Source organism: Micrasema longulum, unplaced genomic scaffold (genome assembly GCF_059751315.1).
Source record: "Micrasema longulum isolate JH-2025_06_02 unplaced genomic scaffold, ASM5975131v1 h1tg000308l, whole genome shotgun sequence".
Taxonomy (NCBI): domain Eukaryota; kingdom Metazoa; phylum Arthropoda; class Insecta; order Trichoptera; family Brachycentridae; genus Micrasema; species Micrasema longulum.
The window spans coordinates 233,307-250,535 of record NW_028277512.1 but is presented as its reverse complement, the minus strand read 5'-3'; the positions used below and the strand labels follow the sequence as shown (position 1 = coordinate 250,535).

At 33.1% G+C, this 17,229-nt stretch overlaps 1 protein-coding gene across 3 annotated transcripts in view; it reads left to right on the top strand.

Annotated features, from left to right (window-relative positions):
• Positions 1 to 17,229, top strand: part of LOC148282631 (uncharacterized) — a 167,868-nt gene that overhangs the window by 58,655 nt on the left and 91,984 nt on the right. For all 3 annotated transcript variants that reach the window (XM_088224764.1, XM_088224763.1, XM_088224765.1), the window contains exon 3: positions 7,408 to 7,568. In XM_088224764.1, coding sequence (XP_088080890.1) covers positions 7,408 to 7,568 — 161 coding nt within the window. The remainder of the gene's footprint in view (positions 1 to 7,407; positions 7,569 to 17,229) is intronic.

Sequence of the window (17,229 nt, the reverse complement as noted above, 5' to 3'; positions counted from 1 at the left end):
TAAAACAGAAAACTGACAGGGAAAGGTCAAAGCGGTTGAAATACGATCTCTTAGACTAATCTGTGGGAAACCAATGTCTGACAGGGTTACGAATAATGAAATCAGGCGAAGGTAAATCTGAAGCAGGTGTAATTGATAAAATAAAGAAAGGGTTTACCTAAGATGGTAAAAAATGGATAAAAAAAACAAAAACAAATATATACTAAAATCAAACTCTTATTTGAGTATACTTATTTGGTTTATTTATTAAAATAAAATATATAAATTAAAATATAAAAATAACGAAATTAGCAGCCTCAAATAAGTGTTCAATTTTAATACCTACTTAAATAATAATATTGAGTTTTGCAAAATAATCGCCAACTCAATAAATATTCCTTAAATAATATAAATGAAACTAGCGGACCTGACAGACGTTGTCCTACCTGAACGTTGGCTTGATTGTTAAAAATTATTTATGTTGAATTTGAGTAGGTACCTAGATATTTTTTTATGATTGAATTCCAAAATTTTAAATAATTCATTTTCAAATACAGAATTCTTTTTGACAATGTCAAACTCTGCTCTTCTCAGCAACAGGGGTACACTTTATGTAGGAATATGATTTTCAAAAATGTATTGAATGTCAGTTAATATTATTTTAGTTTTAGCAAAAATCCAGTAAAAAAAGATGAATGCGTAGAAATTACAAGAAATTTAAGGGAAGAATTTGATTGGGATCCACAAAAAGCGAATGTTGTTTGTAAACATTCAAAAACAATAAATTTTTTTATGCCCAAAAAAACAGCATCCTTCGATTTTTTGTAAATGCCTGGTAGGTCGATAAATATAACATTTATGCTGCTAACTTTTTTTTTCCAGATTATATTGAAATTTTTAATATCTACGAACACGCGCAGAGCAAAGATCTACATTTCACTAAAAAACGGCACGTAAATCAGTTAAGCCGTTTAGGAGGATTTCAGTGACAACACGCGTACAGAAGAATTAAATATGTACCCATATAAAAAGATTTTATGTTTAAATCATTTGCCATTATTTACACGACGTCAGAAAAAGGATGAAAGGTGCCCTTAACTGTGTTTTCTTATTTTCGTAGATATCATATTTTTCATGTTTGTGATAAGCTTATGAGAAACATTGTTTTTGTGTATTATGTGTATTGTTCATACGTGCAGTTAAATATATCATAATAACGAATAATGACAGCTACCATGCAATATCAATTTGGTGTGTTTAGTGATTCCGATTGCGTGTTTACATTTTATTTATGGGAAGGTCAGAAGTAAATATCTAAAGCGGTCAGTTTACTTTACATCCTTTTGATTGTTAATTATTTATCCAGAGAGACACTTTAAAGATACAAAAACCATGATCACCGTATTTTAAACTAAGAGAGTAAGCAAAACGTGTAGTATAATATATACTTTAAACCCGAAACGTGTAAAATCTGTAACCTTAAAGTTAAGTATGTAATTCTATTGTATGTACTATAATCCGTCAATGCTTATCAAACTTCAGCAGAAGTATTTTCTATATTTTCCATAGTCAAAAGCGAGGATTTAAACCTGAGACTTTTGACATGATCTTAACACGAACCAGTCTAATTTATGGGAGAGTCGATTGTAATAAAATCAATGGATAATAAATTATCAAACAGCTTTCTACATACATAGGTCAGCCCAATTACTTGTAGTGAGCGTAAGAGAAATGAATAAATTTGAGTTCATTTTAGAAGTTTGATGCCTTGACTAAATATTCTTTAAAAATTGCAATTGAAGCTATCGCAATTTTCAAGTGTTTTAAACCAAAAAAAAAATGAATAATATTTTTTAATATTATTTTATATTTTGTACTTCCTCATCCACTTTTTCCAATTTCCTCACTCTATTTTCCAATCCCTTTTATTTATTCAATTACTTTTATTCTTTGTGAACATGTTTTTTTTTTCTTGTGAGAAATCCGTAAAAGGGGAATACCATTTTTTCCCCCTCTTGTTCCGGTTATTTATTGCTTTGCTTATGTACACAAGACTTTTTTTCCTAGAACTTATGTATATTCTGTACAATAGTTATTTTTCACAGCTCTAGGTCCATTCCTTCATATTGTTTTTTCATTTTTATAAATAAGGTTATTTATTTATTTTCTTTCTGTTGACGCCCATGGGGCTTTTACATTATACATACTATATCATAAGAAAAAGTTACACATTAAACATAATTAACATTTTTCAAATATAAAAATTAAAAAAAAATATATATATATATATTATTAAAATTTAAAAATAAAGTTACATAGTTAACATAATACACTATTAAGACATAATACATACATTATATTATGTTTATAATATAAGGCATAACAGGATTTAAATAAAACATAATTATTTTTTTTTTACACCGGTAAACTAAACTTTAAAGTGAAGTTATTTAAAATGTTGAAAACTGAAAAGGGTTTTATAGACTAAAAATATAAAACATAATACGGGCTAACTTTTAAGCATACATAAATACGATCGAGGATTTATTGACTAGACTCAGTCGCGTCGGTCGCCTGTAGTACTTTGGTCTTGAATATGCTCAATGAGTAACGAAATATATCAACATTGCCATATTCATTACCAAGGCGATGAAGTCTAGCTATAGGTGAATTTACATAGTAGTTGTGCCCGCTGGACACCTCGACAAACACCGACTTATTTCGTGTGCGACGGGAAGGTATTTTAATATTGACCAGTCGCGTTAAATCAGGGCTGTCCAGCGCGCCATTTACAATTTTATATAGGTTTACTAAATCGGTTAAGATTCTCCCATTCGAGAGAGTAGACAATTTTAAATTATTTGATAGGAAGTTGTAGTCGATTTGGTCAACGGGAATATTAAGTTTAAAATTTATGAAGCGAAGGAATTTATGTTGGACTTTTTCTAATTTTATGTTATGTATTTTATAGCAAGGTGACCAAATTATTGAATTATACTCTAAGTTACTCCGAACTAAGGCAACATATAAAGATTTAAGCGAATCGATGGAATTAAAATCCTTCACCGTTCTCAGCAAATATCCGAGACACTTCATTGCCTTGTTAGTAACTGCATCAATGTGTGGAGCAAATGACAACTTGTCATCGAACACTATACCTAAATCTTTTATTTCTGTAACTCTTACGAGATCTGTGTTATTTATATTATAAGAGAAGTTGATTGAAGTTCTATTACGGGTAAACGTAATAACACTGCACTTGTCAATATTAAGAAAGAGCTCATTTCTCTGACACCAAGTATATAGACTCGCCAGGTTTGATTGAAGAGATTCGCAGTCACTAACAGAAGCAATAGTCTTAGATAATTTCAGGTCATCAGCAAATAAAAGAATGTCCACTCCCTCGAATATCGATACAATATCATTAACGAAAAGCAAAAACAAAACAGGACCTAAGTGAGATCCCTGAGGAACTCCACTAGATGCCTCAAACTGATACGACCCATAACCGAATACTTTGACTAAAATTTTCCTAGATGATAAGTAGCTTTTGAACCATTTTAAAATGTTTCCCGAGATTCCTAATAGTTTTAATTTGTGTACTAAAATCGCATGTGACACCTTATCAAAAGCTTTACTAAAGTCAGTATAGATCGTATCAGTTTGCCGGCGTTTCTCCATAGCTTCCATAAGCCGATGCTGATACAACATTAAATTTGTCGTTGTAGATCTTCCTGTAATAAATCCATGTTGTAATGGAGAGATAACTTTTTTTATTTCTGGAGTAAACTTTATCAAAAAAATAGATTCTAATAGTTTAGGTATAGTTGACTGCATGCAGATGGGTCTATAATTAGCAATATCTGATTTATCACCCTTTTTAAAAATAGGTGTCAAGTAGCTGGCTTTCCATCTTTCAGGAAATATACCAGTTTTTATGGATAAATTAAAAATTTTAGTAAGTGGATCAGTCAAGGAAGAACCACACTGGGTGAGGAAGAGGGGAGGAATATTATCTGGTCCAGAACCTTTGCTTGGATCCAATTTGCTTACCCCAATTTTTATATCGGCATTAGTAAACAAACAGGTATTAAAATCAATCAAATTAGTACAAACAAAATCGTGTAGTTCTGGATCAGTCTCTGAACTATATACACTGCTAAAGTAGTCGGCAAACAAGTTAACAACATCTTGTGGTGCGTCGGCCATTCTACTGCCATAATACATTGTGGATGGAATTCCAGACTCTTTACAATTGAGAGTATTAGAAAATTTAAAAATATGTTTAGGGTTGCTTAGGGCCTCTTGTTCAAATTTTGAAATACAATTACGATAACATGTTTTGGAGAGATTTTTAGCCTGAGCTCGCAGTTTAGTAAACTCATTATAATCGTTAATATCTCGAGATTTTTTATAAGTAACATGAGCAATTTTTTTGTTACGTATGACTTTGATAAGTTGGCTATTAAACCATTTAGGATACTCATTAAAAATAAACTTGGTTTTAGGAACATATGTTTCAATGGCTGTGTTAAGGATGGTATAAAATTGGTCAGTTATAGTATCGATATTTGATTCCCGGTTTATAAAACTCCAGTCAGTAGTCGAAAGAAATGAATTAATTGCTGGATAATCTGCTTTAAAAAAATTGGACTTAATATTAGAAGTTTTGTACTTTTGAGTTATCGAGGTATTGAATCTAATAAATAAAGGTGGATGGTAAACATCAATAGGTAGAATATGGTCATTTGCAACTTCCACAGATATGTTTTCCGAGTTGGAAAACACGAGATCCAAGAGACGATTGAGGCTATTGTAAACATAATTGACTTGCCGAAGGTTCAAAAAATTTGACATTTCGATGATTTCGTTGGAGCCATGGTTGATGACATCGCCGGATTTGGTCTTGCTGTTCAAAGGATCCCACTGCACATTTGGCAAATTATAATCACCTGTGAGGACGATGGTTGCATCGGGGTATTTTCTACGAAGGTTTTCAACTTCTAAGTAATGATCCCTGTAGATATTTGCATCTGACATAGGGGGAATGTATACACTTCCTATAATTATTTTCTCTTTTTTGGATGATATCATAACAAATAATTGTTCGATGTTTGTTTTAGTGCATTTTAATATGCGTGACGAAAACTTTGTATTAACTGCAATCAATACACCCCCTCCACGAGACCTGTCGCTAGTATTTTTGTTCCGATCGTTTCTATATATCGAGTGGTTACAAAACCCTAATTCCGAATTGTTCAGTTCTTTAGTAAGCCATGTTTCTGTAAGTGAGAAAACAGGGAAATCTGTCGTTGGTAGTGACACCTTAAGTTGAAGTAATTTAGTCTTTAATCCTCTTACATTCTGGTAGTAGATCTTGATGGGTTGTCCTTTTTTGAAAACCCTTTAACTATTTTGGGATTATTGTTAATATATTAGGTTAAAAAATATACATTATATTTCCCAAGTGGCTTCATTTTTTATTACTTCTTCTGGGTTTTGGAAAGTTTGGCTGTATTGTGCGCACATTTGTTTGCGTTTAACCTCTCGGCGTCAAACATAGGACGATCGCGAAATATATGAAGGACGTCCTGAGAGTCCACCGCAAGGGCAGAAATCGTTTTTTTTTTTTTTAATCTATGAAGAAATTTTCGGAAAGCACCATGACCTGAAAGCATTTAAGTTAGCTCGTTAAACCGCCCAAAAATATTCAATATCTCGGCATCCGATACCACTTTATCAACCTTTTTCAATACCACCTATCATCACGTTGGTTTTTTATTTTTGTGCAACAACTATGATAAAGTTGTACAGTGGGATTTGCATTTTAGTGTAATTAGTGTCCTGACGAAGAGAGGTATGTCCCGATACAGGTAGGCATAGAAAAGTTAGTAAGGGTAATAGATAAAACAAGTTTCGGAGAGACAGAGACAATGTATCATAATGTATTCGTTTATGTTATTACCTGACACAGTACACCATCATAATTAGATCAAATGAATCTCTTCATAACAATAAAGTTTTCAGCTCTTAACTTCTCTATCAACAAATAGAAAAATTAAGGAAATATAGATGTTCAAACATTGGCATAATTGTGAATGTTAAACAGTGTGTAAAGTGGCTACTTAAACCAGCTAATGACAGGACAAAAGCCTTGTTAATGCCTCGATTTCCATATTCTCTTCTCGGAAGTGATCTCCATCTCTGTTGTAATCTGTTAAGTTAAATAAATAATGAGGTCGGGTCAGAAACAGTACTACACATAGTTGATAATTACAGTTCGTAAAATAATTTTGTGGTTATTTATTTTAATAAAATATATAAAACAACTTTGTTTTTAAACATTTTTTTTCTACCGACCGGTATGCCGCAGTAAAATAACTGCAATTAAAAAAATATATTACGAAAAATGCACGCTTAAAAAGTATAGGTTTGAATTGCAATAAGGAAAAAAAAATCTATATTATTTCCACGTTTGCGTGAAAAATTTGAGTATTTGACGTACTTTGAATTGTACAAATAAACAAACAAGGCAATAGTTATACCCGTATGCAGAGACAAACCTTAAGGTGAGGAAAGTAAATTATATTGTCTTCACCTTCGGGTTATTCCCTGCATTTGAAATTAGAATGTACTTTCCTCACTTTAAGTTTTGTCTCTGTATACGGGTATTAGCCTCATTTTTCGCTGTCTCACATAAAAAAATATAATTCATGAGTTCGGAACTGTCAACAACCTAATTAAATATTTAGGAGAGTAACACTTAATCTGAAATTACCATTCCCAAGGATTTATGGGGAAAAACTCATTTAGGGACAAGTATATATAGTAAAACTCCCATTCTTTTATTTTATTTTTGCACCACAACAGACCAGGAGGCCAAATTGCAGTGGTGAATTTCATCACAGAACACCCAGGCTTGAGAAAAATCACATTTTAAATTTTTGTGTTTCCGCCCAGAATCGAACCCGGAACCTTCCGTGTGTGTGTCGAGTGTCTTGACCACTGCACCACGGAAGCCGCCGGATCTATCCGGACGTTATTTGGATGTGCAGAAATAAAGGTAATGTTTTGAAAAATAATGCGAAATTTTCTCTATGATCACATTTGTATTCCTTCCAGAAAAGTTAATTGCTTTGACAGCGCCATTTGTTAATTGTTAACGTAACTTTATACATTTATTTATTTTTATTTTCTGATACTGATCCGGATTCTTAGCAATCAGGATGACTGGAGTGCGGATAAACGGGGTCATACTGTACCTGTATTTAAAAACACGTCACCTTTTTCATGATGTAACCCTTTTACGATTAACAAATATCATGAACAAAAACAGCATAAAAAGAAGTATTAAATAGTAAATTAAATAATAGTTACAAACTTTCGTAGATATGTACCTTTATTTTATTCTTCTTCTTCTCTGTTTAGATCAGTTGACTGTTATCGGCTAGCGGGTGATTCCAGAGACGCCGAGTTCCAGCTGTCCTTCCATCCATTTGGTGGTCCATGGGATTCCGGAGCTGACCATTCTACCGACGTGATCTCCTCAGAATCTCCTCCCTGTTCTGCTCCATCGCACCGTGTCTCAGGTATCGCAAATCCACCTAACTTCTTGATTCCGGATTCTGTTCCTTTAGGGTGTTTTTCTATCGCCCTTGGTACTTTCATCTCTGACGATCTGAACAGTATTTTGTTCTCAAAGTATTTTATTTTATTATTTTAATATTTATTATTATTACAATAGTTTTATACGTGCTTTAGTCAGTTATAAAAAATATTGTATGTATTACGTAATATGTAATACATTGCATGTACATAAATAGTTGCTTACTCTTGACCTTACGTTGATAACACTAAATACATTGTATTTACATATTGTATAGGTAATATGTAATTTCTAAACAACTTGGTACGCACTTGTAATTTAATTGATTTAATTCTAGCATTTTTCTTCGAGATAAATTAATATTAATGACACAAAGCTTCCTTATTTATATTAAATATTTTACGATTAAGTAATCATCATCGTTTCACAAACCGCAGCGTATCTTGATCATATTTATTACATGAAGGTAATATACCGGTCTTTCGCAGGTGCCAGACCAGGGACTATAAAATATATTCTAGTGGAAGACCACCTTTACAAATAAATATTTCACATCAATCGGGTAATTGCATACTGCGTGAGGAAAAATGTCAATTTCCGACATGAATCCTCCGAGTAATTCGCCAAGAATGTGAATTTCAAACCCGCCAATGACATTACCTTAAGCATTAATATTCCCTATAATGTAATCTTCATATGTGTGCGTATATTATATTAATCAATTCATAAATTCATTCATATAAACATATTCTATATTTTACAACTTAATTTAGAATCGGGTTGTGGTCCGGTGGCTAGTGTCTCGGACTTACGAACCAACTTGGTTCCCATTTTTTCAGAAAATCGGATAAAGTATATTTTTACTGATCCTTTTGCGCTGTTATTTTTCGCGACTAATTAGTACAGTAAAATCTTACTGATATTTGTGTGTTTTTTTTCAATGTTTATTGAAAAAAAAAATGTTAACAAAATAAGTATAAAATTACAATTTTTTTGTACATACGTAATCAATAATAACTTTTCTCCCTCTCTAATAGAGTAAAAACTCGTGTTTAGATAGGGAGTTCGTTTTACATTTATTTTAATGTTTGTGTATACTATATAATATATTTTATTTACACATCACTTTTATTATTTAAAACAGGTTCCTTAAAATTGTATATTATATTCTAAAAGATACACAATGTTCTACCGTATGGAGTTTAGGGTGGGTGTTATATGTTTTTAAAAAATTATTTAGATTTAAATGTTTTAAAATTTGATATTGAATATTGATTTGATATAGAAATATTGTTGAAGTTTTTTTTGCAACATATGAGTAATGATTTATAGCTCCAGTTGTGTTAATTCTATGTAAAATTAAATTATTTGGAAATCTAGGGTTTTGAGAAATTTGTTAATTAGTGGGTTTTTTTTAAAGTTTGTACAATAGATGATTTTGTAAGATGTTATAAATTGAGGATACATTTAGTTCTTTAAAAACTAAATTTGTAAGAGTAATTTTTAAGCTTTTTTACATATAATTTTAGCGATTGTTTTTTGGGCAATCAAAAGTGGACGTAAATTTGTCTTGCAAGCTCCTCCCTAGCCTATTATTCCATACCTCAGAATATACTGTATGATTGCGTAGTAAACACTTAATACACTTTTTGGATAGAGAATGTTTCTTGGTCTAACAAATATGCAAATACGTTTTCTTACTCTTTAAAAAGAGTGGTAAACCATAGCAATTATTTGTCATTTTGGATTGTGTATTTAGATATGTTAATGAATAAATATAATAGAATATCCGCTGGTCGTACTTTTAGGCCACTAATCAAAGATTCTGTCGATTCGGTTAACTTTGATTTTCCCATGGCAATCGCTTCAACAACTTCTAGAACTGATATAGGAATAAAACAATATAAATAACTCAGTTGAATTCACGTAGCATAGACAATTTCTTCGAATAGCATTGTTCACGTTTTTTGGATCAACAAACCTCAGAACGTTCTCCCATTCGCATTCTTTTGTTTAACGTAGGGACATCTGAGACATTGATCAACCTAAGGAACGCGGAACCTTCTAACGAGCCATTAGTTGTTTTTCTTCTCCATAAATGAATGAACGCAGATAAGTTTCTCTGGCAGAATACAAAGGCCTATCAGTGAGTAATGCTAGAAGATCAGAATGTTCTTTAGAATAAAAAACAACTAAATATACTTCACAAGAATGTAAATGTATTACCTACTTCAGCGTGCCATGTTAATTCCTCATTCATGCCGAATTGTTCAACTGAAACCCTAATAAAACATTTGTTTAGATTTTAGAGACGCTTGTCATTTAAAAAAGAAATTAGAGAGAGACATTTAAATGTACTGTTTTTTTATTATTTTGAGTGTTAATTAATAATACCTATTCTCCTCTGCAGATATGAATTACTGCTAAAAAAATATTTATTTATTTATTTTATTAGGTAAACAAACATTATGTACACAAATATTGACGATTTCTTTTTATATTCGTGTAGGACACTTAAGCACACACCGAAAAAATTGTTTAAACTTAATAAGATAATTTAAATTATGTTAAATGTAACAAATGTAAAAGATAAAAAATGAAAAATATGTGTATAAAAATAAAATTAATTGAATATATGCTTCTCTCTATATTTTTATGATTTTTTATATAAATTTACATGGGTACATTGTCGTAAAAAATATCAGCCTCGGTAAATCGATTGTTATATTGGTCACATATTCTAGATATTGTAGATTGTTTCAAATAGTTTGTTGACGCATTATCTGTGTAAAACAGAATGTTTTGTCTTGTCGGTCTAGATAGCACATTAAATGGAAGTCTTTTAAGTGGATTAGGGGAATCAATTTTGGTCTAACATTATTCTTCAAAAAATGATACTATGTATTAAATGTAGAATATTGCACTGGTGTGAATTCCGGCTGTGCAGTGGTTTGACTATTAATAAACTGTTTATAAGTAAATAACTAAATAAAGTTAATATCTCAGAGTATGCGTAACCCAGAGAGACGCCCTATCAATATGTTTCATAGAACGCAAGCGATGTTGGTTTTTTGGTTAGCAACCAATTGGTGGCCATTTTGTTTTATTTGACAACATAAACACAACGGTTCGATCGGATGCTTTTTTAGCTGTGTTTGACTTTGATTGTAAATAACTTGGATGTCGACAGGCACCATGGCGTAGTTGGTTAGACGGCAGACTGTGAAACTGGCGTCGCGGGTTCGATTCCCGCCAGTTGCAAGAAAAAAATCGAAGATTTTTTTTTCCTCAATTGGTCTGGGTGCTGTGGTGTATTTTTCATTACCTCCTTCAAAATCCTCTATCCCACCTGCTGACAAGCCGCAAAATAGAGGCTTAACGAGTTATTTTAAAAAAAAAACAAAAAATTCACTATGGTGAATTGCAGTATGTTTGGTTGCAGCAGTAGGAGCGTCAAAAGAGTTAAAGTAGTCAGTTTTCACAGGTAATTGATTCCGAATATTTTCCCATAATTTACATTGATTTTTTGCATTTATTGTCCCGACACGTATATTATGTTGCTTAAAAACTTTCCTTATATCAATATATTTACTTTAGATACTATTTTTTCTTAATTTAGGGGATACATTTGTGAATAAAAGTATGTTTACTGTTGATAATGACAGTTGATCATAGGCAATATGTCAGGGCCGCACTAGGCATCCATATAAAGTTTGAGTTTTTATCGAGTAGAGGTCGATTAAAATTTTACTCGAAAATAGCAAAGTTAACCTTGAAACCGCATCTAAAATGACGTGTCCAAATTTCAATCCGCTACGACTCGCCGTTTCGGAGATATGACGGACAAACAAAAAAACTCAACACAGGACTTTGGTTCCATGGAGTTGGGATTTATGTCTCAATAAATGTAACATAAGTATATTTTGAATGAAATTAGTAAAAAAATAATCACACACATGTATTTTCAGTTTTATAAAATAAATATAGGCGAATTATAGAAAAATAAATTGGAATAACCCTGCAATGATAAATACACAGGTACATATTTAAAAGTATTTACAATGCAAATTAATATCCATTTGGCAATTGTACCCGAGTACGGCCCATTGTTTTGCTGCAAACTGTAGCTAACTTAATACCCAATAGTCATACAATGGTTTTCCTACGTTTGGGCTCCTCTCTGGGTTACGCATTATTACTCTGAGGTAAATATATATAATTTTTAATGGTTTGAAAAGTATTCTGCGAATAACACCACTTGTTACTTACAAGGCGATGTTTAATCACATCGACCAATGAGACCAGAGCTGTGATAGATTTCTGGGGTACAGTAAGTCAACTGACGAATCAGCATAACTCACCGAAAAGAAGGTTAACAGAACTTGAAACGACAATACGATTGAAACGGCAATTGCAATCCCAAGGGATTTACTACTTTTAGAATATTTTAGAATATTTTAGAATTTTAGAATCAAATATTATTTAAGTGTGTCAAAATAACTGAAATTGGTTTTTCTTTGGGCTTTTTGTGATCATAAGGTAGGACCGCAGAAAAAATACGGAAGCTTTAGAAAATATATCAACATTGGCAAACAAATATTATATTTGTCACAAAAGGCACAATTATTTATTAATTTATTTACATACATAAGTTTATTGTACATTATTTGAGACATAAGTCTCAAATCCATGGGACTAAAGGTTTTGTGTTGAGATGGAACTAGCAATTAGTTGACACAGATACATGAGTATATCACTACAAATATAGGATCAGAAACATAAAGAATATATTTGATCAAAAATACATATATATAAATGGCACATCAATATGGTAAACAGTAAACTCAAACATTCGGAAAATCATCAATGAGTTCCTATTCAAATCGCTTCAACTAAGGAAAATCCAGTCCTTTACTACTTTCTTAAAAATAGTTTTTTGTCCTTGAGAGCTTAATACACTCTTCCAAAATATTGAACACTCTTGGTGCAATAAATGAGAGATGTCTCTGAGCAAAAGTCGTACGGGTTTTGGGTAAGACATAATTCATGCTCTGGGAAAACCTCGTACGGACATTTTGCTGAGACCTCTCCCTATTGTTCGACCAGAAGTGTGTAAGTGCTTCTTTTAGGTACAGTTGTCTCATATCCAGCAGCTCACAGCCGATTTTAGATGCCAAACCTTCTGTTTGGGGGCAGTATGGGATGAGGAAGTTCAGTGGTCTTTAAATTTCTATTTATTTGTTAATATACTATTAAACTGACCTAAAAAATAAAGAATTTTTATGTATCGTATTATCAGCGCTATATTTATTTCAACTTTTGAAATCACTTCGCGTGTGACGTTTCAAGTTCTCTTCCCCTTCTTTTCGGTGAGTTCCGCTGATTTGTCAGTTGACTTACTGTGAACCAGAAATCTATCACAGCTCGCTTCTCATTGATTGATTCGGACGAATTAGTGATGTCATGCAAAATAATTCGGTTTTATAAAAATCGTTTTTGAATGCAGGTGGAATGCTATCGAAAGGCTATCTCTCAGGCAAATGTGTGGTAAAACTATGCACGATAGGTGCACAAATGGCGGATTCCATGCATTATGTAAGCCCGAAACGAGCACTTTCGATATAATCACGAAAAGGGCTGCGTGGGTTAGGAGACGTTGAGCAAATGAACAGTGAAAGAACGGCTAAAAGGATTGACGATGTGAATGTTGATAAATGTAGAAAACGAGGAAGACCGAGAAAGTGATGGCATGACCAAATTCAACAAGTATTTGAAGAATGACATGGAAGTCTAGGCATTAACGTAAGACCAGTAATTGCTTGTACTTACATATTACTCTCTCAAAAATGTTTTAAATCTCTGTCATGTCCATCAATCAAAATAATAGGTAATTATTCCTGCTAAATGGATAATTAATTATTCCTGCTCCTACAAATTAGTACCTTGAAGCCATATGATTCTCATTATTATTAATTATTGATATTCCATTAACCATAAAAAATAAAACTCTTCAAATCTTCATCTTTGATTGCCTTCCGCATTGTTTAGATTTATTTGATTTGGAAATGTGGTTGGTTATTCAAAATTCAGCCTTAATAATGCGTACAAACTCTCATTGCCAAAAATAAGCATTTATTTAGCATTAATTATGGTGTTTAATTTCATTTATAAATAACAATGAACTTTTACCAAGAATTTTCTCTAGCAAACTTGAACCTTAGGTAACAATTAGTTGGATTGAGTAATCACTTTAAAACAATTTGTCTTAAAACTGAACATCCGAATTTTCGCAATTCTTTTGTCTGATGACTTTTGTGAAGTACAACAAGTGAAACCTTTATTGATGTGGATGAGGTCATCCAGAATGGTAAATATTACACGGTATGTAAATTTTTCACCTAAACCGGCTAATAACTGGTCATCATCATCATCATCACTATCCCCCTTCCCGCACCCTGTGGTGCATGGGACACTGCATTCGTAAACCAAAAAATCAAAGTTTGATTACGTGTTAAATTTACGTAAATTGATAGTAAAATACTGCATATCAAAAAACCTTGCAAATAACTATTTCACCACTATTACCAGGAATCGAACTTAGGACTTCGAGAATGATAGCACTCGATTTCCTTATTCCGGATTTTTACTTGAGAGCAGTCATCGGCATCGAGTCGAAACACTCTCTTTCACATACATAACTGTCTTCTTCATCCGCCTGGACACGGTGATAACAGATCTGGGCTAAGATATTTTACGCGTCTGTTAAATATTATCTTTGAATCGGAATAATAATGTGCTACCGACACGAGGTAAAAATTTGAGTTCACTTTTCAAGATCAATATGTTTTTAAGCATTTGCCAGAACGAAGATTGCATGCAGAGGAGATTATTGTTGAACAATACAACAATACAATATCAATGTTTAATGATTTAGCAACCGGTAGCGCGTTCCGCAGTTGCACCGACAATCCACGGTCGCTTCTATGTTTCCAATAAATCATACAAAACCACTATTGTGGATTGTTCATGTGACATATTTGTAACGCCTCCCAGAGGCGCTTTATTGTGTTAATACAATAGATGAAGGACATCCGATGTGATTAAACCTCTTGCACTTGTTTTAAGCCTGCTGGCCTGTTACTCTTTGCAGCAAGTTCCCTCTTGGGAGTTGGACAGCCAGCTGTCCTTCCATCTTTTTGGAAGTCGTTCTTGAGATAAACTTTCACTTGCTTTTGCCATTCATTCCAGAACTTCCCTCTCTGCCTTCCCCATATTACGTTATCCTCGGCCTTGAATATCTTTCTGATCTCTGTGTTTCGTATTATTTTACGATAAGGTTTAAAGAGGCTTTTGGTTCTTTTTTTTTTTTTTTAATATGTGAGTTACATTATTCTTTTACCTTGCTTGTAATGCACAAGGTTTATATTTACTTCAAAGCAATAGTTATTTATTGGTTTACTTAAAAAAAAATCTTTTAAATTTACTTCAATGAAAAACTTTGTTTAGTTATTTAGTTATTTTATGTAAGGATCGGTGGGATATTTCGGCTGTGACTTGTTTCAGGAGCTTCTCCGCATTTGCTCTAGTTACGATGAAACCACAGAAAACTCGTCAGGAGAAGGCGGACTGTTGTAATTCGTCAACAGATCTTCCGATCCACTTGAAGAGTGTTCGGCATTTGGTGTCCTGCTATCATTGATACCTTTTATTGCCTTTACTATATCTGTCATGTATAATGTTACCTCTCTTGACAAGTCCTTATGACTAATTACTACATGAACATCGTGTAAATCCTCATTTAGACTTCTGCATCGCGCCTCCAGTTGCATTCTCTGCAGACTAAAAATGGGGAAATGCATCAATAGATGAGAGACATCTTGGAGAGTAAAATCATCGCATGGGCAAGTGTTGATCTCAGATATTTTGAATCTGTGTAAATAGCTCATAAATCCGCCATGTCCTGTAAGGATTTGTGTAAGTTCGTATCCTGCACGCTGCAGTTTCCTGAATTCAAAAGCATTGTAAATAGATGAAAAAAACATTTTTGTTACCTTTCCTGTGGGTTCTGCTAAAAAGCGATCATTCCAGAGCTGTAAAGTTCTGCTTCTTATTTTTCTTAGAAAAACTTATTGGAAAGTCAGCAAAATCAGGAACTGTTTTTTTGAGAGTTGCTTCCCGAGCCCTTTCGTCAGCTCTTTTATTGCCAATTATTCCGCAGTGTGGCTTTTAATCCTGACAGCGTCGGCTCCGAATTCTACGTAATTAAACTTGTCCCCAAAACAGTCAGTAACATTTTTAACTTGTGATATACAGACAAATCCTCAATTTTATTTTAGGGCGGATAAAGAGTTTATTTCTCAATGCGAAATTGAACCAGAACCCTGAACAATTCTACTCTCGGGTAGAAATCATGAAAAAGATAATCAAGTGAAGACAATTCTGCCTCGTGGGGGACAAGCTTGAAGTGTAAGGTTCGATTCCTGGCAGGGTCGACGTGAAGTATTACTTTTAAAGGTGGCTTTAAACTTCTATATTTCATTATTCCTGGATAAGATTGATCAAGATACACTGCACTCGATATACCATTGCAGTGCCTTATGCAGCATCTGGTGCAAATCTGGTGCAAATCTGGGGTATGATGAGGATAAAGTGAATATCGAATTTCAGGCATTTACAGGGCTTATATAATGTCCTCTCATTGACTGGTTTATGTGACTGCTTTATACACTGCATAATGGTTTTGATCGATAGTTTTACGCAATACATGAAAAAATAGAATAAATAGAAATTTTCAAACATAAAAAAAATGTTCAATGATGAGTTAAAGTGAAATTATTGCAACGTTTACTACTTACTGCGCGTGTTAAGATGCATGAAAAAGTATTCCATGTTGACTCATTAGGCATTTACTGATATAACATTTTTTTTGGAGATGCAACTGGCTCTTATACCTAAGTAATGTATTTATAAATAAATTATTTATACTCGTATTTACTATAGCAAAACATATTTATGAAAAATCTAAAAATACATCTATCTACAAATGTACGTTGTTCGAGATCAGGCATAACCATCGGCAAGTTGGTCTTATTATCGAAACTGGCAACTGAGTTAAAGTTGATTGACCTTCTTTATTTTTTCCTTTCTGCATGAGCTCTTAAGTGATGCATCGAACCTATCGCACTTTCGCCTCTTCTCACGTCATTATGCATAACTAAGTTCCGCCGAATAAAGCTGAAAAATTGCTATCGACGGCCTTCCGGGATGCCAGGATCCTGCAGATGTAAAAAACAGGCAACTCGGATTAAGGTTTTCTTGAGGCATCAGCAGCACGTGTCCAAGCCAAGTCTACCTCGTCATCGGAGGCTGCTCCGTCCGTTCTTGGACATCAATGATGGTAAAACTATCTAATGTTCTCCACAAGCGCTTATTCTCAAAACGCAATAGTTTGGTCTTTTCGGTTTTGGGAGGTGCAAGGTTTCGCACCTATAGAAAAGTAGGTACTGGCATTATAAAGGAGTTGAATAATCGGCATTGACAAACCATGGACTAGAGCTCCAGACAATTCCTAGGAGGATTGCGAGTTCTTTGTGTATGCCACTATTCTCAGCTATGTGAACTCAAAATATTTAAGGCTGTAGACT